The 23,497-nt window shown below is 41.0% G+C and overlaps 1 protein-coding gene across 1 annotated transcript in view; it reads left to right on the forward strand.

The window, feature by feature from the left end:
- Positions 1-10,912: 10,912 nt before the first annotated feature.
- LOC147641661 (myosin-9-like) overlaps positions 10,913-23,497 on the forward strand; it is a 74,705-nt gene continuing 62,120 nt past the window's right edge. Inside the window, exons 1-3 of the mRNA XM_086797936.1 lie at positions 10,913-11,344; positions 22,895-23,023; positions 23,239-23,382. Coding sequence (XP_086654062.1) covers positions 11,342-11,344; positions 22,895-23,023; positions 23,239-23,382 — 276 coding nt within the window. The 5' untranslated portion in view covers positions 10,913-11,341. The remainder of the gene's footprint in view (positions 11,345-22,894; positions 23,024-23,238; positions 23,383-23,497) is intronic.

Below are 23,497 nucleotides of genomic sequence, written 5' to 3' on the forward strand. Positions count from 1 at the left end.
GTTCAGGGGAAGGGCAAGAAGAAACCCTCAGGTCCCCCACCTCTGATCTCGTGTTTACTTTCCTCTCTAGTAAATCCTTATCCTAGTATATCTCCTACTAACAAAACTGAGGTAGAGTGTATATTTTCGTGTTGCACTTTAACCCCTGTTGAATTCCCCACTAACACTCTCAACCTCAAGGAGTTGCCAGCAATGGATGTACTCTCCACACATGCAGCTTGATGAGTTGCATACTGTACACCCACGGGATGAGATAACACCTTTTAGTAATGAAAATGCAATGGAATCTTTGTCTGCAGAGTACAAAGGCCTAATCCAAGTAGAGAACCCACTATTAAAGCCAAATTAATGTTCTAAGTACTCATGCAGATCACACCCTTTGAGCCCACACACAGGATCCTACCGAAAGCCTACTCAACAATAGGATCGAATCAGTAGCCGTATGTTTCATACCCTCTCCGAGCCCCAATTCTAGACATGGAGGAATTAATGCCGATGAGCGGAGAAGGAAATTTGTGGGAGAATATGGTGTGGCACACTAAGCTAGCGAATCCACACTTAGCAGGATATGCTAGAAATTTGAATTGTTACATTTATGATAAGTTATTGTTTCTGTAGGTGGCAAAAGAAAAATCTAGTGCATACAAGGGATGGGTATTATATGCAATAGAAACAGATGGTGACAACCCTCGCCTCTGGAAGATTTAGGCATACAACCAGACTAGCGAAAGGAGTACCTCACCATACCAAAATACAGTTGGAAGTACCAAAGTTCCGCCCCCCAAACTAAAGAGTCGACCCACTGTACATACCAATTAAGCAGAGACTTATGCCCTACCAATTAAAAAAAGCAAAACAAAGGGACTCCCATGTGTGCTACAACTTTCCAAAGTTCTCGCCCTCAGAGTTTCCGGATATATCCACTCTCAATGGAATCAAATGCTCACATGGATTCAATCATGGCGTAGAATCCCGGATCCGGACATAGTGGCTAGTTTGATTTCTAAAGTTGATCGTGGTTATAATCAACTAGCCACCCAAAAGAAAGATATGATGGGCATGATGTAGAACAACTTTGCTTTGACATGAACAAAGGCCCAGAGGTACAAGGGATAATGCTCTACTACCATCTCCTCAGGTGTCTACCTAGATACATGCATGTAACATTTAAAGATATGATAGACACTGGGTTGTGGACTTTCCACTCAGCATTTAGAAGAACCCTCAAAAAGCTTCAGTCATTGCGTAACTTCTACAAACATGAGTTCGGTTTGACCAGGTCTTTTGACCTAGGTAAGAGGTTATGAGAGGACATAACCTACATCAGGTAGGGGGGCTGTTAATCCCATTTTAGATTAACAAAGATGCTCCTACCATTGAGGAAATTAGTAAGTGTTATGTAACGGCACTATAAATGTTGTACATTATGAGATACTGGCCAGCCAAGGCTTTAATTAATTGGAAGGACACAGTCCCCCTTTGTGCTATGAGAGCTCTTGTCTTGTGTGTGTGTGAGAGAGAGAGAGAGAGAGAGATAGAGAGAGAGAGAGTACTCTAGTCATGTGCCTCTTCTATGCTTAGGTGTGGGAGACTGAGAGGACGGTTGCCTTACATTGTGGTGTGGAGCGGCTCTGCAGTGACAGAGTGGAGGTGGAGATTAGAGGATTGGAGCTTCTACAAGCGAGCTCAGAAGACGTGAGCTCAGAACTTGGTAAGTACCCTACGATGGTTATTTTCTACTGCTTGTTCCATTGGTGAATGTGTGGAGTTCTCTTGGGAGGTATAGCATCCCATAACAACTCACCTCACAGACGAGGAGGTATATTCATTATGGGAAGGTTGATATCGAGTAGAGAGCAAGAATTTAGAAGGTGTTATGCCCATCCCACCTAGTAGCAAAGGGACTATAAGGTTCTTTACAACAATAACTTCCAAAGAACCACCATATAGTCCACTACTAACATAGAGGCAGGTGGCTCAAGCATAAGAGTATCGCACATCGATATCAAATGAAGCAGCAAAAAAAATAATGGCCACTTTGAAAATGAAAGCTATAGTGGTAAAAGAAGTGCAGAGACTGGAGCATAAGCATGAAGTTTTCAAGATCAAACCGCATGGGGATCATGCACACCTTGGAAAATATGATGTGCATTTGAAAGACGAATCGTGTTGTAAGTGTCCAAATTTTGCAGATAGAGAATCCAAGAAGAAGCCATATCTTGCATGTAAGCACTTGTACTTCATTTATTTGCATGTAAAAATGAGAATATGTTCATCCACCAACCTATCCTATCAGATTTGGAGCTCTACAATGCCTTGTCTCGTAGGAGAACCTACCCTAATTTAGACCATTGAATACATGAAATTTCACATGTCCTGTAGTATTTTGGGACTTTCGTAACCTCAGTGGAAGAAACCTCATTGTAGAGGGTTCGATTGTGCAATATCTTTCTCTCCCCACTCCCTCCCTCTCCCCCCATGTCCTGTAGTATTTTGGGACTTTCGTAACTTCAGTGGAAGAAACCTCATTGTAGAGGGTTCGATTATGCAATATCTTTCTCTCCCCACTCCCTCCCTCTCCCCCCTCTCGCTATGGGTTGTGCATTTTCAAGCAGGTATGGTATTGTAGAATATGGTCGTCTATTGATGATAAATGGTATTCACATTTCGAGCATTAAAACGGTTAGAAATCTTAGGGAAATGAGAGGGGAACGACGATCTAGAGAGAGGAAAGGTGGGCCACAAAGCACACAAACCCTTATTTGAAATTGCATGTACAGAATAAAACAACAATACATACTCGCTCTTCCCCAAAAAAGTACAAAAGATGCCTTTATTGTTGTGGTGTAAAATTTGAGGAAATATGCTTTTATTATTGACATTAAAAAAGAAGAAATGTGTTTTTATTTTGTTTGTTGCAAAAGTAGAGTACACCTCAATCCTCCTTCATATTGTTTGTGATGGCCTCATCAAATAAAAAGTCCGTAGATGGTACATAAGCATGGAAAGGTCTTACATCCTTTCCACTTCCTAGTAATGATGATGATATTTCTCTAGTGAAGACCAAAGTGGTGGGCTTATTTGCAATATGGTGAGCTCATGGTTTTATTGATGATGTGTCTATGTGTGTCTTACTAGAGGAAGTGCTCAAGGATACAAACATTGTTACCTTAATTTGTGCCTTCACCCCAAAGAACAAGCAAGGTCCATAGAAGTAATGATGATGGTGTACAATAGTTATGTATTTGGAAGCTGTATGTGAATGAACTTAGTTTTATTTTCACTTTGAAGTAATAACCTCGATGTTGAGGATGTAATGTTGTCATGTTTTTTCTCTCTTTCACTCCCTCTGGCTCTCTCTCGCCTCTCGCCTCTCCATCTCAAATAATTATGTCATGATCTCTCTCTCTCTCTCGCCTCTCGCCTCTCGCCTCTCCATCTCAAATAATTATGTCATGAATCTCTCTCTCTCTCTCTCTCGCCTCTCACATCTCCATCTCAAATAATTATGTCATGAATCTCTCTCTCTCTCTCTCTCTCTCTCTCTCTCTCTCTCTCTCTCTCTCTCTCTCTCCTCTCGCCTCTCCATCTCAAATAATTATGTCATGAATCTCTCTCCAACTCTTTGTCCCTCTCTCTCTCTTGATGGACAGGGGAGAGAATGTTTTTGGAATCAGCTCGCCCGTTTCCAAAAAAAAGCGCTCGCTAGAAAATGCTACCAGAAAAAACCCCCTAGTTTGGCTAATGGGATTGTGTCTCTCTCATTAGCAAAAAGTATCTTACATGGCCACCTTTTCATACATGGTCACCTTTTCATACATGGTCACCCAAGACTATGTGTTTAGAGTGACGACCTTTTCACATGTGGTCACCCAAGACTATGTGTTTGGGGTGATCACCTTTTCACATGTGGTCACCCAAGATTATGTGTTTAGAGTGACCACCTTTTTACATGTGGTCGGTCACCCAAGACTATATGTTTAGGGTGCCCATGGCCCAAAACTACTATGTACAAAGCTTTTTTGGCTTATAGATCTATGCATTAGAGTTGGGATCTTGTAACATGCCGATCTTCAATAATAATATATGTCCATTTAATAGATGAATTTATGGCTTTTTTTGTGGTGTAAAAATCATCAATTTTAATAATTGACTATTTCCACTCCAAATCTTAAAATTATGAGTCCAAATCTGGAATCTGTGCCCAATTTTACCTTAGTATAGGATTTCACTCAAAACGGACACCGGAATAAGCCTTTATGTAGATTTTTAGTTAAAGTACGGTAAATTTTTGACCTTAATAAATGTATGTTCGAGTGCCTGATTGACAAATGGACTGCACCCCTACGACCAGGGAGACACCTCGGTCATTTTTGCCGAATAAAAAAATTCACTGCCATCGAGCGCACCAGTATGCATATCGAGGTTGGAGCCCTAAAAAGGGGTCCCTACTCCAACAAAGATGCCATTCACATACCCAGGTGCCCGTACAATGGCCGCGTAAGGACCAAAGGCCCCGACCGCCCTAGCGTATGGTCCCCACTGGCCCTCACGTGGACACATGCGACCACTGACCCGGAAGATACATGCGTACCTCATCTTTTACCTACGTACAGGCACCATCTCTTTTCCCAAACTCATGCAACCACAGATCGGTGTACTTTCATCGTACACTGTCCTTTGCACCCCACTTTGCTCTCGCTTTCCCTACACCCGTACCCGTACCAACCCCTATATAAACCCCCAACATCCCCATGGTCGACACACTAACACCCCACGCTTCCCGTACCCGACACTCTGTGTAGAGATTGCACTCGATAGTCTGTACTCGACACTTTGTACGGGACTGTACCCGAGAGGCCTCTGCAGCCCCTCTCTCCCAGCAAGCCCCTTTCAGCCCATCTCCAAGTAGGCTCTTGAGATTTTTTTCATCTCACTCTTGGTTGAGAGAGTGTCCTTAACTACTCTCCCTCCTAGTGTGAATAGACTTAAGGGAGAACTCCCCTTCTCTCCCTCTAGGTGTAGCCTTTTGCCCCAAATTCCAATTTAAGGACACCTTCCCTCCCATTTGCAGCAGTGACTTTAGTAAAGCCTCTTTAGCGGTTCCTACCTAAGAGTTTTATGCTCGTAAAGTGAGAAAACGAACTTTGATTTGTGATCCGACCGAAGCGTTGAGTTTGCTATGACATGGGCTACGAGAAGGTGGATAGAATGGATCCTCCACGAAGATGCCAAAATATCACCTCGAGAAGCGTGCATAACGACCCTAGCGAGAATACTTCGGATGCGGCCCCAACTCTCCCCTTGGGAGTCCGACAAGGAACTAATGGCCACGTTAGCTTAATGATCATTTAAACAATAGGTTTTTTTATTAACTTTTAATGTTAACATTACTTATGTAAGAAAGAAGTTGCTACTTTATCTTGTTTAAAAAATACTAAAATTCTTGTGAAAACGTTGCTTTCTCAAGAAAATGATGTTGTTTCTTGAATCCTATGGTCTAGTTAAGCAATTGTGTTGTTATCTTGATTAAGTTAAACATATAGGTACATCTTCTCCCTACCTTAATGCTGACCCCGTTTCCGTGTTGTGTAGCCGAGCGACGATGTTAGTGAGGCCTGAAGTTGGCCCAGGTATCCCTCCTACCATTGGAAAGATGAGATTCACCGGTTTGGAGTATTATGATGATGCCTAGTTCTGCAGGCCCAAGCTAGTGCGGTGAATAAGCCCACCCTAGAGTGTAGACATCCCTTTGAGGAGTGGGAGGATCAAACGATGGAGCCTGAGAGAGCGACAAGCCGGCTCAAGTGAGTCTTCGCCAGCTGTCACATATATATATATTATCATATTTTTGATGAATTAATAATCGTACAAAAATATGTTTAATTTAATTTGTGCAGGATTCAGCTTAATGGAATGTGCAAGTGGGCACAAGATTAATATATAAGTGTATATGTGCATAGTCATTTTACGTAACAAGGCCCACTAGTAATTTTATTTGGGCAAAGGTTTTTATATGTACAAACCTTAGGAGACTTCATATGGTTGAAAATGTGTAAAGCAATACCCCAAAAGTGGGAAAAGCAGGCCCAATTTATCCGCTCATCTATTCTTATCTCCTTGGACTATTTTTTTGAAATAAAAATTCTCTAAATACTCAAGTCGTGGAAGTGGAGCTACACGCTTGAGGGGAGACCAATCTAGTTTACCTTTGTGTGGTATTCTCTATCCTTTGATGATGACATTATTTTATTTCCTTTGCTTTATGTTATGTTATGTTATTTGATTTCAATTTAATTCAAGCCTTTGTTTTAATAATTGATGTATTTTATGAGTTTTTTAATTATTTCTTCACGAAGTACAAAAGGGTCCCGTGAGACAGTGGTATCAAAGCTTGGGTGTACATTCTTGAAGAAAATTTACAAGAAACCAAAGGGTAAAGGAGAGAAATCTTAGAAGACCTTTGGGCCAAAGATTGAATGGTTATGGGATTTGTATAGACCCTTGGATAGAGATTAGAATCAATGGCTAGGAATTAATGTCACCCTTCTTTCAAATACCACTACTGTGGAAGAGAAACCACGTTTGGTTTCACAAAAGTGGTTTTGAGTATCTGATTTTGGTTTGGAGATCTTTCTTTATAGATGTGATGACCAAGGCATGAGTAGCACTCTCCTATTTTCAGAATTCTGGGTAGTGGCCAGGAAAAGGATTCTATATTAGACGGTCTGAGAGAGTTTCAGCTCTCAAATATTAGTTTTTCTTTCCTAAATTGTGAAGGGCAGCATACCCAAATTTCAATTAATTTTTTTTAATTTAATCTCCTCTCCCCGGATGGCCACATGGCGGCTCTGCGCAACCGTGAATGAAGAAAGGAGCGGGGTGATTGATGCGCCAATTATGCAAACTGCCGTTTACGCCTAAAGCTTCACTTAAGCTTTTGTTCAGCTTTTAATCAAAGCTGCACTGGATTATGTTCATAAAAGCCTTTTAAGCTTTACTACTAAGCTTAATTAAAAGCTTTGTAAGCATTTAAATAATAAAGCTTACAAAGGCTTTATTAAAATAAGCAAGCTACGCTGATCATTTTAATTAAAAAGTTTTGTTAAGCTTTAAGATTAAAGCTTTGATAAGCTTTTGACAACAAACCTTATATATATATATATATATATATATATATATATATATATATATATAATTCGTTGAGGCTATACAATTTGAAGCTTGCTAAATAAAGCTTTATTAGACTAAGTATGTTTTTTTTAAAGAGCGTTGCGCGTTGTTTGAAAAAGGAAAAAGCTTATTGAAAATATAAGCTTTATAAAGTATAGAATACAAAGTTCTTTTTTTTAATATTGGGGTTGTGAGCTGCACTGGTGTTAGGCTTTAATAACAAAGCTTTAAAACAATAAAGCTTTGTTAAGCTTAAATAATAAAGCTTTGATAAGCTTTATATAAAAGACTTAAAAATATATATATATATATCTTATTCCATCTATCTCTCTCCTTTCTGCGCATACAACAGATTTTAAAGGCTTAACAATCAAGCTTTTTTAATATATATATATATATATATATACCCAATCTCAATCGTAAAATCAATGATCATCACTGCATGATAGGCAGTTGAGGATAATAATTAAATATATATACAAGAACTTTATATCTTTAATATATTAGTTGCTTATAACTTTTAATAGTAATTACGTTGAGACCCAAAATTACGTTGAGACCCAAAATTAAAGCTTTTAATAGCTTTAATCATCCCTCTAAAAAGCCTAGAGACAATAGACACTCATTGGCCAAGGGAAATTAGAAGAAAACGTCTTGTTAAATGTCCATTGTAAAATTAGACAAGTAATTTAGTAAAGTCTACTCCAACTATCCATTTTATTTCTATCTTCATGAAGAGAAAAGTTTATACGCTTACACTTAAAATCCCTTGACTCACCTCATTCCTAATTTAGTTATACTAATTGTTCACATGTTTTATTTAAATTTTACAATGCTTTCTCACTATTAAACAACAAAGCATAACACATAAATTGGGGTAGATAAAAAATATGCTTTTTCGTTTAAGTTTTCTTTTAGATTAGATGTTATGTGATATTTAAAAGACTTACCTAAAATTTTCTTACGAGTTTCCTTGTCTTGTAAAGTCCGACAACCTTGGTTTGAAATCAACATCGAAAAAATGGTGGGGCAACCCTCGATTCGACCACTGTTATGGATACATGATCACAAGGGATGCTTTGTATTCATACCTATTGGAAACACCACTGTTTTCGCTCCAAGTATACGTTTTTGCCACCTTCTGGAGTGAATGGACATCGTACGTGGATATTCGACCACTGTTATGGATACATGATCACAAGGGATGCTTTGTATTCATACCTATTGGAAACACCGCTGTTTTTGCTCCAAGTATACGTTTTTGCCACCTTCTGGAGTGAATGGACATCGTACGTGGATATACTATAGAAGATGATTCATCAGTAATAGATGAAGAATTTATAAATCGATTATGTTACCTTAGGACCAGATTACCCCCTAAGAAGATACTAATACCTGACCATACCCGCATCATTAGAAGGATGTAAACTTTATCTAAAATTTTTTAATTCATTTCTCTTGTTATGTTAAAACTCTTTATTTTGAAAGTAGTATTTCATTGTCTTCATGACCGTAGCAAATTGATTCTCCATTTTCTAAATTTTTTGTGAAATTGCATACGAAATTTGTATCCTTTAAACAATGTATCCTCTATAACTTAGTGAATTATGTTTCCAATATATGAAAGTTTAATCTTCCATACGGTGATTTAAACACTTTCCAAGTAAGCTTCTCGTTTCTAACCTTACAATAGTAATCATGCCTAAATATTCATTGATAAAACTTCAAGATTTTATTTCTTATAAAGTCATAATTAAATATAACCGTAGTTACATATGGAATAATAATCCGTTCGCATGCTGTCTCATTTTTCTCATTTTTCTCAATGTAAAGTATCATTACAGTTGAATATATATAAAAAGGTACGACTCTTTACGCTTGAGTTTCGTGCTTTTATTTAAGTTTATTTCAACTTCAAAAGTAAACTAACCTTTCGTCATCCAGACTTGTTTACTTAATCAATTTCATTTACTTTTGGTTTATAATCTCACGTATCCTTGAGTGTCAAAATTCATTTGACAGATAATTTCAATGACACCAACGAAGGAGGTATGTATATATATATATATTCACTTCATTTTATACAACTTTTTGTAACTATTTCTATAATATTTATCTAACCTAAGAACCTAATTAATAAACCTTAGATTCAACATTAGGATTAGTTCAAGTTAAATAACTTAAATGAAATTTCTAGATAGAGAAAGTTTGTGTCGGAATTTAAGTTTCAGAGGGAATTGGCCACTTCGCCTCAAACTTTTATTTAAAAGGAAGTGATGTATGGAATTAATCTGGTGGTATGGGACATCAGACTAGTTCTATATACTTACTTTAGACACATTTATGTCTTCTATCTTTCTACCATCCTATGTGTGTATGTACAACGCGCCTATGTGGTATGGGATACTTAGACTCATCTTACATACATTCATTTGATTGGTTCAATGCATTTTGTGTAATGTTTGTTCTTCTCACCCCCACTTTTGCATGCTATCCCACATGGTATCAAATTCAAATAACCAAAATTTTAACCTTCAATTTCAAACTTTAAAGTGTATTTCAAAATTTGAAGTTTTAAAACACATAATGGCTCCTCTCTCTCTCTCTCTCTCTCTCTCTCTCTCTCTCAAACGGTTCATAAGCATGGCTAAATATTGTCACAATTAGATTATTAAGCGCATTCGATAGGAAAAAAATAAGAGCTTTCAATGCACTCCATGTAAGTAATATTACCCTTTTTGGCTCTTAACCCTAAACTTATTAGAGCTAACATAATGTGCATGAGACTAACAAATTTCTATCAAGTTTTAGGAATGCAAATATTATCTAGTTAGAAGTATGCTAAATACTTTTTTTTGGGTGCATTTGTAACCATTCAATTTCGAGTTTAGACTCCATTTACACTCCAAGTAGTGGAGCAAAATTCATGATCATTTATTACTAGAGAGATTTTGTATAATGTAGCATGATCACACCACAACTTAAAACATGGTGTAATGGAGTTTGGAGAAGGTGCGATCTAATAAAGCTAGGTACAAAATGAGAAGGCTTAAGAAGCACTTGTAGGACGACCAAGAGAACAAAGTATTTGAGGCGTATATAGAAAGAAACAATTTGAATATTTATTGATGGACTTTGGCGTACGACAATCATGGATGGACTACTGCATAAAATGCAAGTCTCATGTGGGTGTTGTGTGTAGCCTCAACTTGTTGCCCCAAATCATTGTTATTGTGCGTAATGATATATATATTTTAAAATTGCAAGAGTTGGTATTGAATTTACATGCCATTAGGGTAGATTTGAACCCACCACCTCCACTTTGGAGAGAGAGAGAGAGAGAGAGAGAGAGAGAGAGAGAGAGAGAGAGAGAGAGAGAGAGTAGGGAAGGACAATTTTAGATGACAACAGAGAAGAGACATGACCAAAATGAACCGTAGGTAGACACCAAAGTGCAAAAAATCAGCTTTGAGCTTTGAATCTCACATTGAAGTGCAAAAGATGGGTCTCTAACCTCAAATCTCTTGCTTAAAGAGAGAGGAGAGAGAGAGAGAGAGAGAGAGAGAACATATGCGTGATCATTGCTTTTACTTTTGTCTTTAGAAAAAGAATTTATAATCAAGAAAAAGGTGGACTTTCCAGCGAAGGATCCCCCTAGGAAAAACATAACACACAAAAACCATGATAGATAATAACAAATAATTTAAATTATGCTGCGGTCTTCACACAACCTCCCTTTAGGCATGAGCCGCCGCTTCTCTCATTTTTCTCCCCCCAAAAAAAAAACACACACTCCCCCAACACACACACGGTTTTCTCTACCTCTGCCCCCCGCCCCTGCCTTCTGTGTACAAGCTGCCGTATATTCTGCCTTCCCCCCCCTTTGTTTTTTGAACTCTGCTCATTCCTTGCCCTTGCCCTAACTCTTCTCCCTTCTTCTCTGCATTCCTGCTGTTCCTGTAACCCTAACCCCTCCTGCAGAGCTTCACTGTTCCATTTCCCCTGCTGATATCCCTCGCATCGCACAGATCCGTCGTCGGATCGCTCGCCCCTGCACGTCGATCCCTTCGTCAAGTGATCCGATTCCATCCTGCAGGGCTCCCTCTCCATGGGAGCACACCGGCTTCGACGTCGCTAGCTCGCCACAGACGAGAAATCTTAAACGAATATGGTTAGTGTCCTCCGCTATCGAAATCGCTCATTTTGATCGTTTAAATCCTTCGATCGTTTACGTTTTCTTTAGGGGATATTTGGAGAGTTTACCGCTCTGTAGCTTCACCATTTGCGCTAATCAAACCTCATTAGCAATTAATCACCCTCGATCGATGTTTTTAAAGGCTTATGTCCGATAGCGTACACTTTCTCCTTTCGCCCGTCACTGGAATCCCATGTTATGGTGCCTACCTAATATAATTAAGGCCACCATTTCTCTATGTCAAGGCCTGGTTATTCTCGAAGCGCATGGTCGGCCAAGGTCGGCTATGCATTTTCTACCGATTCGAGTTTTTTCCAATCGATGATCGCGCATCAATCGACATCATTGTCTTCCTCTTTAGACTACTTGCACTTCTTTTGTTTCTATTTTGAGAACCGAGCGAGCATGCCACATCTTTTAGTGGGGAGACAAACAGTTTCTAGGCTGGGCTTTCAACCTCAGAGACTGCTAGCAACGATGCCCGACAACAGTCTAATTGGAAGCATGCATTGCTTTTGTACTTTTGAAACCTGCAAAGACATATAGGTTGTTTTGTGCTTCTGTTGTTTCGATATTCAAACGATCTTGAAAAACTGCTGTCAAAATTCTTTGTCATCCTTTAAAGTGGAGGCCAAATAGGTTCTTGGGGCTTTAGCCTCGTAATTTAAGAACAGCTCTAAAGGATTGAAGTGTGACAGTGGATAACATAAATTTTGTTCTTTTTTGTGTTTGAGTTTGAAAAACCTCTAAAATGAGATATGTGTAAGCATCATGTGCTTCAGAAATCTTTGGCTACTAGGACAAAGAAGCGAAAGTTTTTGCCAAGCTACCCAGCTATTCTATATTGATGGGGAGCAACTGTTGCAGTGCTGGAACGGAGTTTTTGGCAGTCTAGAGATTGTACACTCTATAAAGCCAAAAAAAAAGCTCACTTTTATGGCTCATTTCAATGAGTCATTTTTTTGGCTGGCGGAAAGTGGAAGGCTCAAAATTGTGTTGCCTGTTATTGTCGAAAGCCAGGCTGTGTGAATAGAGGTTTTAGGTTGTCAAGAAGGTATTGCAGGTAGTGACATGAATCAGCAGCCAGTGGCCTGTTCATCTGGTCCTCCTTTTAGAGTGCTGATGGCTGTTTCTTGTTCAGCCGCATCTAAAAGGGTGCTTTGGCCTAGGTTTGCTTTACTGTCCACCATGGATTTTTTCTCCACTATGCAAAAGCATGCTTTGCAGATTATTGGAACTGCTAGTAGATGTCTAAACTTGAATGCATCTTTTGCCCTTATCTTAAGATGACACTGCTGGCTTCTTCTCCATCTCATTGCTGTGTTTGGAGAGTTACTATTGTGATCTAAAGACTCATGAGGCCAGATTGGGCAATGATCTGGAAATTTTTTTCTAGAGGTCATAATATGAATTGTAATCTTGCACAGTATGTTCTTTCTGGGCAACCTTTCAACTTGAGTGTTAGCCAACTTCCATGGATTGTTTTAGTTTGCCTTGTCACACACATATACATACAGTTTTTTTTTTTTTGTGAAACCACCCTCAAAAGGGTTGGGCAACAGTGCCACAAAGATGTTCAGTAGATTAATACATATAATTATATGTATGTACACACACACACACACACACACATATTCACATGTGTTTGTGTGTTTTGTGTGTGTGTGTGTGTGTGTATACACACAAAATATACATAGGTAGATAGGAGACACAATCTTAGCCTTCACTGCAGCTGAGTCTATCCTTCACCAATGAAGAAACACACCACAATTATTAACGTAAGTAGATACAACATTTGAATTTGTCTAAACTCGAGATGTGTAGATTAAGGAGTTTCTAAACCTGAAGCCTGAAATTCAGTTGCAAAGGAGAGATTGCTCTGAATCAGCTTAGCTACAACTGACCTTTATAGTAAATTATAATGATCACTTCAGTTTTCTCGAAAAACAGCTCCATTTAAAGTACCTGAAGATGTAGGTGTGAGAACATAGCTATTGGTGTCTCGGTACTAGGGAAAGAAAAGGCATATAAGAGAGACCTGAATGGTCTATGATTGGGACATAGACCACGTCTATGTTCAAAAAAAGGAAAGAAACCCTAAAAGTAAACTTACGAACATGGATAACTCATCCTATAAGGGGTGGAACTTTTGCCAAAGACTCAATAACCACCTATAACACCACTGAGCTAAACGTGTGTCAAACTTGTCATAAAACGTGGATGAGGAATGTGAGAGCTGTGTGAAAATGTTATTTTTCCTAGCCCTAAAAGGGGTTTTTATTTGGGATTTTGTTCGTGCTGCTGGCCGACACCCCCTGCTCTGGGCCGACCAACAGTCCAACCCCATACATATGTATGCATTGTTTCATATTCAGCACAAGTACAACACATCATATCATCAACCTGTCTGTTGCCGGCGCTACCTCTGCAACAGCAGCAGCAGCATCGTTTATCATCTGCAGCATCCGTCGGCTCCATCCCCTGCTCACAGCAGCTGCCTGTGATTCTGTCCATATCTGTGTGCTGTTGGCTCTACCCTCTACAGCAGCAGCACTCCCTGATCTGATATCTGCAACGCTCAGCCCTTGATACTTGCAGCAGAAGATCTCATCTATATCGGGACATAAGCCCTCTCTGCTCATCATCATCATTCGACATCGGGACAGCAGCCCTCTCTGCTCATCATCATCATTGACATTGGGACAGCAGCCCTGTCTGCTCATCATTCTTTGTCGACTTGAGACAGTAGCCCTCTCTGCCCATCATCACATGATGACATCAGGACAGCAGCCCTCTCTGCCCTTCACCACCTACCTCGTGATGGCAGTACACCATCTGCCTAGGACAACAGCCCTCTCTGCTCAGACTTGCGTTTCTCCTGCAGGCCACTCATCTGCAGGTTTGCGTTTGTCTGCATCACCTCACCTTCGGAGAGTCATCGCCTCACATCGATGCGTGCCTTCGACATCCAGCCCTGCACCACTCCAAGTACTGCAGCACACTCGTCACCGGAGTTTACACCCCTCAAGTACCGCAGCACCCTCGTCACCTCAAGTACCGCAGCACCCTCGTCACCAGAGTTTACACCCCTCAAGTACCGCAGCACTCGTCACCAAAGCCTGCACTTCACCTTCCGCTACCCACTATAAACATCTACCACCTCGGAGTGCCTCTGCATTTGCTGATGCCAGCCTTCGTCACCGACCATGCTTCAGCTTCGACATCGTCTGGCAAGGAATTCATTTCAACACACACACACACACACACACACACAATTATTTGTACGTACACACAAATATATGTAAATATATATACATGTATATGTATAACTATACATATAAATAAATAAATAAATTTATGTATGTGTGTGCGTGCACGTGCGCGCGCGCACACACAATTCAAAAGTTCCATGTTCAAACATTGTACGCAACACCCAACACTTGTCTGTTTATGTGGACAGTTTAAGTTCATTAGACAATTTTACAACAAACATTCATTTGTCAATTAGTTTTAACCTTGACATTAGTTTTGATGTGGAAAAATCTACACACAAAATTTCAGTGATGACAACAATGTGTGGCCTCTTTGCCCCAACCCCATTGTAAAAGAGCACAACTTTTTAGCCCTACACATTTGCATAATCTCCAAGTCGCACCCCAATCTTTGTCACGATTGTGACTTAATCTCTCTAACTACTCTTGATTAGCCTTCAATCATTGAAAGGACACCAATGAAGGGTCACACCCTATCACATGGGTCATCACCAAAGGACATATCTCTTCAAAGAGTGTTTTATGCGGAAGGTTTGGGAGTCTTCTTTCAGCCCTAAACACCATCTAGGAACATGCTGATGCAAAACGCAAGTAGATGCTAGAGGAGAGAGAAAGAGATAGCTGAGTATTCACTATATTCATAATGTACAAAAAGGTACAAGTCTTGGCATCCCTAGGCGTGCCTAAAAAGGTAATCAAATACCTACTCTAACCCTAGGTCTAAGACCCAGTCCTGGCTGGACTGAATGGTCTCTATAATGAGCACTTGTGCCCCTTTTATAGGCCTTGGAATGACTTATTGACCTGGCTGACTGCTGGTCGGCCAGCTCTTGGATAAAAGTCAATGATCTTGCTACAGCCGACAGAACACATGCTGGCCGACAGCCCCCCTTTGTCCACCATCCGTCAATCGCTTGCCAAAACAGCAACTCATGCTCCAAAATCTGGTTATTTCTTTTGTTGCCTCTTTAGGTCTAGCTCTGAGATCAGCTAGTGCATGTCTTGCACATGACAAAGAGACACATCTATTGTTCAAAGGACATATCTCTATGTCCAAATGACATAACTATTCATTCAAGAGTCACACCCTTTTGTCAGGGATGTGCTTGTTACACGGAGATAGTGGATGAAAATTTGTTGTGCAGTTTGATGACCTGAGTGACGAGCAAATGTGCTTTTCGCAGCCTAGAAAGAGGGCCTTCCATTGTCATTTGTGCGTTTAGCCCCTCTTTCAACCTTTATGCTTGCAGTAGCAAAAATCAGCCTCAGTTTGGAGGTCACTTTCAATTTGAAGCATATATTGAGGGATTTTTCTGGCTCATTTGTGCATTTAGAACCTCTCTCATCCCTCAGCTTTCTAGTAGCAGAAATCAGCCTTAGTTTAGAGGCCTTAGCTTGTTAGTAATCAGCAACAAGGTGAAGATTTTCAAGAGCCTTCAAATCAGCAAAAGTACCTGCAGTTTTGAGGAAAACTAAGTTGCTCTGCGCCTGTCCTAGAGCACAAAGAGAGTTGTTTTCAGAATCAGGAGCTATATAGGAGACGAGGATAAAATTTTCTACTTTAATTTTCTCTTTCTTCCTCTTAAGCGATGCTTTTAATAGACATTGCAAAAAGGGGACTATTTCCAAGAATGCCACAAGTATCTGATGTGTTCAAATAGAAAATAAAGGGGTGAGTGCATTTGTATGCAGTTGGACATATTTTATTTTCCTAGTATGGGTTGCTGATTAGGCTATAGTAATGTTTATCTCAAGTCGTCGTTTCTGTTTTTGTTTTCCATTTCCTAATCTTTTTTCAAGATTTTCCCTGTAGGTTTTTTTTAAAGTTTATATTTTTTTCCAAATTTCCTTGTCATTTACTTCAAATTATGATCCACTTCATGTTTCTCCTCTATTTCTCTCAACTTTTTATTCATTTCTATATAATTTTATGATTTTACCTTCCATGTACACTAAATAATGATAGATAATTGTTGTTTCTTTGTCTTTTTTTCCTAGTTTCAGGTCATGTTTGTTGCATAGGCATCACCTTTTGTGTTTTGATTTAGGCGGCTACCAACTTGCATTGTGAAGAACCTTTGTTAGACGACAGACTTATGCATTGCGCTTGTGATACACATGATTGACGTTATCCTCGGTAGTTTTAAAAGTGCAATGTGGGCGTTGTAAAAATTTCCCAATTTTTAAAGTCACCTTCTTGTTGCCTGGAATGCTGAGTGCAGACCTAACAAGAATTTTGATGGTCGGATGTCTTTCTCAATTTTGAGCTTTTGTTGTAGTTAAAGAATCACACTTCTTTACAATGCACTATGACTGTTTGGTACGGTACGTACAACAATGCACACACATAGTCGTGGAGATGCAGAGAAGTGTGAGAGGGAAGAGAGCACACATTTCGATGTAGATTGCTTGATAATGAAACGTGTACCAAGTACAAAACATAAGTACACCCTAAAATGTGGATAAGAGGGTGTTCACATGGTCGGCACAAACACGACATCTCTCCTCTCCAAAATCCGCGTAGTAGCTAGATGATAGAGATGATACCCTTTGCTTTCCAAGCTATATCCCACAAAAATGTGTTCAACCACCTTATCATCAAGCTTATTGCGTTGCTTCTCAAGGCATCTATTCAGCACGTAAGTTGCACACATAATCGCTTCCATCCAAAACCTGTGAGGCGAATCTTGACCTTTCACTATGCAACGTTTGAGAGATCTACTCTTCCTCTCGGCCACACCGTTTTGTTGAGGTGTGTAAGGCATTGTACATTGGTGTTTTATGTCTCTTAGATATATATACACAAAACTCTTTGGACATGTACCCGGCTCGGCCCCGGCTTCATTTCATATTGGTACATAGGGTTCCAACTCTGCAAGCAAACACATTTTTAGCCATAGAAACAAAGTGTCTAAAGCACTCAAATATCTCTGATTTCAGCTCAATGGACAGCCCTTATTGAACCATCTTTCGGGAATGATGCTTGTTGTATTTTGCCTAAAATACACCCCTTACATACATGCCTGACTAGGGTTTCAAGCTATGGCAATTTTGACACCCTCTCTTGCCTTTTCAAGGGCAATAAACTGCCAAAGTTAAGATGACCAAAGTGGGCATGCCATAGCTCTGCATCTATCATAGCATGTGTGGTAATAACTAAGCATGCATCATGTGCCAATATCTCATATTTGTTCAACCTATAAAGCCCATGGAGTAGTGTACCAGAGGCAAGAATGATGTCACCATCACTCCGATCACGACTTGTGCTTCTGTCATCCACAAATGTGACCTCTAGACCTGCTCTAGTAATGGTCGAGACTGATAGTAAGTTCTTGATACCAGGTACCCCTTACATTCATCATCGTTTTTTGGTCATTTGGCAAGCACCGTTTAGCCCTCTGCCTACGGAGACCACTCCTCGCCTACAGGCTAGTTGTTTTCATCTTAATATTGAGGATTAGTGCATCAGTGTTTTGTCGTTTTTTCTCATCTCTCGCTTGGTGCTTCAGCATTTTGGTCATTCGTCTACATCTTTCTGTTGCCCTTTGACATGGTATCAGAGCAGAGGCGTCGAGACCTAGGATCTTCGATTGGAGACTGATTGGTGTTGTTTTTTGCCGCTTTTCACGTGAGCCTAGTCGCTACCTGTAGTGCTTCGCACTTGTGTTTTCAATTGACACTCCAGGGAGACAGAGTGCTGGTATACATAGGTAGGCAGTTGGTTTGGCATGCACGGTATGCAGATGGAGGCACCCCCCCCCCCCCCGGTTCCAATACAGCATAGAGGCCTCGTGATTTGCTCTCAGCCGCACAAAGCGGAACAGGGTTATCAGGAAGGACATTGTTAGACTGGATACTCAGAGGACATGGAGTTCACCTAGTCGTCCATTGGGGACGAAGATGGCCTTCTACAGAGATCACCTCCTATGCCTGATAGAGGATGGTTTCATCATTTGCCCACGCTACATGGACACACACACCTATCTTTTGGGGTGAGATGTGCGATTGGCTAGATCCGCACCTCGTCCCACCAGTTGAGAGTGGAGACTGCCAGATATGGACCCAGGGCGGCTGCACCAGAGGATAGGTTATGCCAGCTTTGTCACAAAGCCCGAGACAGAGGATCATTACATAGATGCCTTGTATACTATGAGATTCGGGGGAGATTCCATTTCCTCTTCCGAGCTAGGTTCGGACCACTTTCCAAGATCATGGACTTCCTCTAGAGCTTCGTTGATACAGGGAGTCCTTAGTGAGATCCAGATCACTTGTACTTGCTCGAGGACTAGCATCTCTCCCATACCAGCACTCCGAGGGCCGATCCACCCACCATACCCGGACCACAGGCTAGGCAAGAGCTCGGCCGAGAGAGGTGACACCCGACAGAGCCACTGAATTATGCAGAGCTTGACGCCCCAGACCCCATGGCCCTCGGCCACGGCCACGGCCACGGCCATGCCACCACAGGAGGATCTGGGCCATCATCTCCCATCATCGGAGGACCATCTCGCGTCGACTTAGTTTTACCACCTTGAGCACCATGTCACAGCGGCCCAGGAGGGATGTATTAGGGTGATATGAGAGCTCTTTGCAGAACAGATTTTATAGCTCTAGAATTTTGTTATCTTTCTTTATTACTATTTTGTACCCAGGATGATGTACCTCATGGATATGATGTAACCTTTTGGTCTCATTGGTCATTTTGGCCTTTTGCAGACGTTAATGCAACTTTCTTTCTTTCTTTCTTTCTTTCTGGTTGCTTGGACCCCATCTCTCTCTCTCTCTCTAGGTGACGTGCTTCGTCTACTACGTCTGGCTGCTGTTCATCTGAAACATCAAACACTTCCAGACCAACATATGGTTTTAGCCAAGAAACATGGAAAACATCATGCATTCTCCAACTGGTAGGCAACTTTAACTTAATGGAGACATGACTAAACTTTTTGACTATTGAGAAAGAGCCAAAACTACGGAATGAAAGCTTGGGACAACGTTTGTCCACTTGTTTCAATCTCTGTTTCATGATACGCAAATAGACCCAATCCCCTTCCTTGAAGTGGACATCTCGTCTAGACTTATTTACCTGTCTGCTATATGCTTCCTGAGCTTTGGTCAAGCGGTCCATGACTGACTCAATGATCTCGGAAAATGCTTCCGTGGTTTTATTAGCCTTTAAAGATGGAGACACCATTCTCGTCAAAAGAGAAGAAAAACAGTGACCAAAGGCTGCTTCATATGGAGTCCGTCCGACACTGGATGAATGAGTGTTGTTCAAGATAGCTTGGACCAAAGGAAGATAATGTTCCCATTTGGATTGCTGGTCATGACAGTATGACTTGAGAACATCAAAGGCCAACTGGTTATAAATTTCTGTCTAGTCATCTGTCTGGGGATGGAATACACTAGACAACTGTAACTTAGTTCCGAAGTTTTCAAATAATGCCCTCCAGAAATGCGAGGTAAACTTGGAATCTCTATCTGATGTTATGGTGCTAGGCAAACCACAAATTGGATACCAATGCTTGAGAAACAGACGGGCTATGTCCTCGGTTGTGGCCGTATGCTTGCATGGGATGAGCATGCAGAATTTACTAAAGCGATCCACAATGGTAAAACACTGAGTGTTACGGGATCCGGAGGATGCTGGTATAGGCCCTACAAAGTCCATAGATATGTCGATGAAAGGTCTGTCGGGAATAGGCAAAGGTTGAAGTAAACCTGCCTCAGTTCCACGCCAGAAAACAGCCATTCAGCCCTGCGTTTGCAGATGCCTTAGGGAATTTACTAGGTTTATCTGGTATTTTTTCCATATTTTATAGTATTTATTTAGCATTTATTGTCATTTATAAATATAAACTTTATTAAATGACCAACCAACTTGACCAACCTCTAGTTAGTATAAATAGGCTTGCATAGGGCTTAGTTTCTCATTCAGTCTTCAGTGTGCTAAGAGCTTTCCTCCTCAGCCCTAGGAGTTCCCTTGCCTTCAGCACTAGACTAGTCTCATCCAGCCCTTGGAGTGCTTGAGTTTGCTTCAGCCAACCTTGGTTCTCCAACGCATGCATCTTCAGCAGCCCTACAGCCATAAGCGCATCAGATCAGCCCCAAATCAGCATAAGATACCTGCGTTTTCTGCATGTGAACAGCCGCCTGCTTTCAGCATCTATTCAGGCCAGTATTCAGCTTGCGTTTTTTGTCCAGCATCAGTATTCAGCAAGCGTTTCAGTCCAGCCTCAGTTCCACGCCAGAAAACAGCCATTCAGCCCTGCGTTTGCAGATTTCCAGCAGCCCCTTTCATGCGTTTTCAGTCCCATTGTAGTTTACATCAGTAATCAGCATCATCCAGTCATACACCAGCCCTGCGTTTGCAGATTTCCAGCAGCCCCTTTCATGCGTTTTCAGTCCCATTGTAGTTTACATCAGTAATCAGCATCATCCAGTCATACACCAGCCCTCTGGTGAAGCCTCAGGTGTGCAGCCCTTCCTCATGCCCTTGGGAAGAGTGCATAGGCTCGAGATCAGTCCATTGAGGTGTTTCTACAGCTGTGTACAGTTCAGCCAAGCTCTGATCCTCCGAGATCTTGGGTTTGGCTTATGGACAGTCCACAGTCATTCTCTCTAAAGAAATAAAGCAAATACTATCTCGTTATCGGGATAGGGGGCCCTTCAGTGGGTAATTCGGGACCCAATCTAGTGTACAGTTCTCATATCTCTCTCTCATATCTCTTTAAAGTTTGAAGTATTAAAGTGGATTGCTAAACTCACGAAACTCAGGATACAGAAGACGGTGTGAGCATCTGTGTGACAGGATCTTCCAATACAAAGACTTCCGCTGCATATCACACCATGTGGACATGACCTTGAGTGTAGCTTACTAAAGGGCACTCCTTGGTGCCTATTACTAATCCTGTCCCTCTTGAGGCTATTGCTGGTCATTTCCCTCCTATGTTATAGGGAAGATGTTGGTAATAGGTGATTGAGGTTTTGTGGTCTGAGCCCTAGCCTGTCTCAACAAGAGTAACTCTTTATGTGCGTGTAGCTCCATCAAGTAGAGACCCAGGCAATGTTGTTCTTGGAAATCCATGATCCTAAATAGTGGGGCAAACTCCTTCGTGATAGACAGGGGAACCTCCCCGGTATCTCATAATACACTGGGCACCTGCAGATACAATGCTCCTTTGTCTTGACCTCTAGGTAGCAGAGTCCTTATTCTGTCGTAACATATAATGCCCTCTACTCAATGGACCAGGCATTACACATTGGCAGTCCATGTACCACCTCGCCTCGTGAGTGTGTCCCTCGATTTTGCGATTTAGGTGCAGTGAGCTAGACGCATGATACCCACTGGCCCGAGGAGATGCTCTACTTGACAGCTTCAGACGACCCGAGAGATCGAGTGCCTCTCTACATGTAGTGGATGTGGAGAGCCTCTTGTACAGCCATAGATGCCGAGGACCCACTTTGATCCCATCACATTGTATCATTGTATCATTGTACCACTAGCACCTACATGGCTGATTTTCTCAGTTTTGTTAAAAAATGGTTTTCCATGATTCAATCACTTCATGGACATATTTAAGACTTTTGGTCTCATAGACCCTTTGGTCTTTTGTAGACGTTAATAGAACTTCTTTCTTTCTCCCTATCTCCACTTTTAGATAGTGATGAAACTTAAATCGGCATGATCGCAATCCACATGGCATTTAACATATGTCTGTGGAGATGGGCAAAGAAATCCTGTCACTGGCAAAAAATGGTTTCAATAGAACTGCATCTTTTGAGATAATCATGGCTAGCCATGTAGTATGAGTATGCAGATGAAGTAGGTCGGAATGGATGGATGGGCTTGTCAATATCTTGGTGGGTGTAGTAGGGGTGCATCCAAATGGTTGCAGTCGGTTTATATGAAGCCCATGTGAGAGGAACATAGGGTAACCTTGGCATACCACACTCTGCCAGTGGTCTATACGACTCCAGTGCAATCCTAGGAAGTCTGTCTGCCCAGGGTATAGATGCAGTACAGAAATGTCAGTCTTGAAAATCGCAATCACCACCTGAGGTGCTTCACCAAACTCTGCCATGGAGTGTGGTATGGAGGGCTTACTCTGAATTGTGCAGGAGCCATTATTACACCTTTTGTAGTTAAACACATCTAAAATTTGTGCTCATAGATGAAAATTGGAAAGAAGTTCAATGTTTGATGCTTCTGTTAGTGGATTCAAAATTTGGTAATTAACGTCCTTGTTTTTAACAGGCTACCGAAAACAACATAACAGTTGGATCCCAAATATGGGTGGAGGATACTGCTCTGGCTTGGTTAGAGGCTGAAGTGCTGGAAATCAATGGTCATGAAGTGAAAGCACAGACAAGCAATGGAAAATTGGTGCAGCAACTCAAACTAATTATCCCAGAGCTCTAGAAAACTGTGACATGAATAAATTGAAGTTGGTTTTATGATGTTCTGGACCTGCACTTAACGTGGATAGTTTTAGATAGAGCTTTTATTTTAAAGTTTTTCCCAATATAGATTTCCCCATTGTATGTGCTGTTATGTTGGGCTTTCTATTTTTTTAAATATCTTGTTTTTCTGATTCTCAGGTTGTCACGAAATTGTCGAATGTGTATCCGAAAGATCTGGATGCACAACCTGGAGGTGTAGATGACATGACCAAACTGGCGTATTTGCATGAGCCAGGTGTTCTGTACAATTTAGCAAGCAGATACGAGCTCAATGACATCTATGTGAGACACTTTCTAGATGCTGCAACTTACTGGATTTTTTGTTTGATGGGCTGGCAAGACGTCTCAATGGGGTTGGCAGGAACTCCTCCTAGGCCAAAACGTGAGAACAGGGTTG

The sequence above is a fragment of the Cibotium barometz genome, chromosome 1 (assembly GCF_041138505.1).
Source record: "Cibotium barometz isolate CiBa-2024 chromosome 1, ASM4113850v1, whole genome shotgun sequence".
NCBI lineage: Eukaryota > Viridiplantae > Streptophyta > Polypodiopsida > Cyatheales > Cibotiaceae > Cibotium > Cibotium barometz.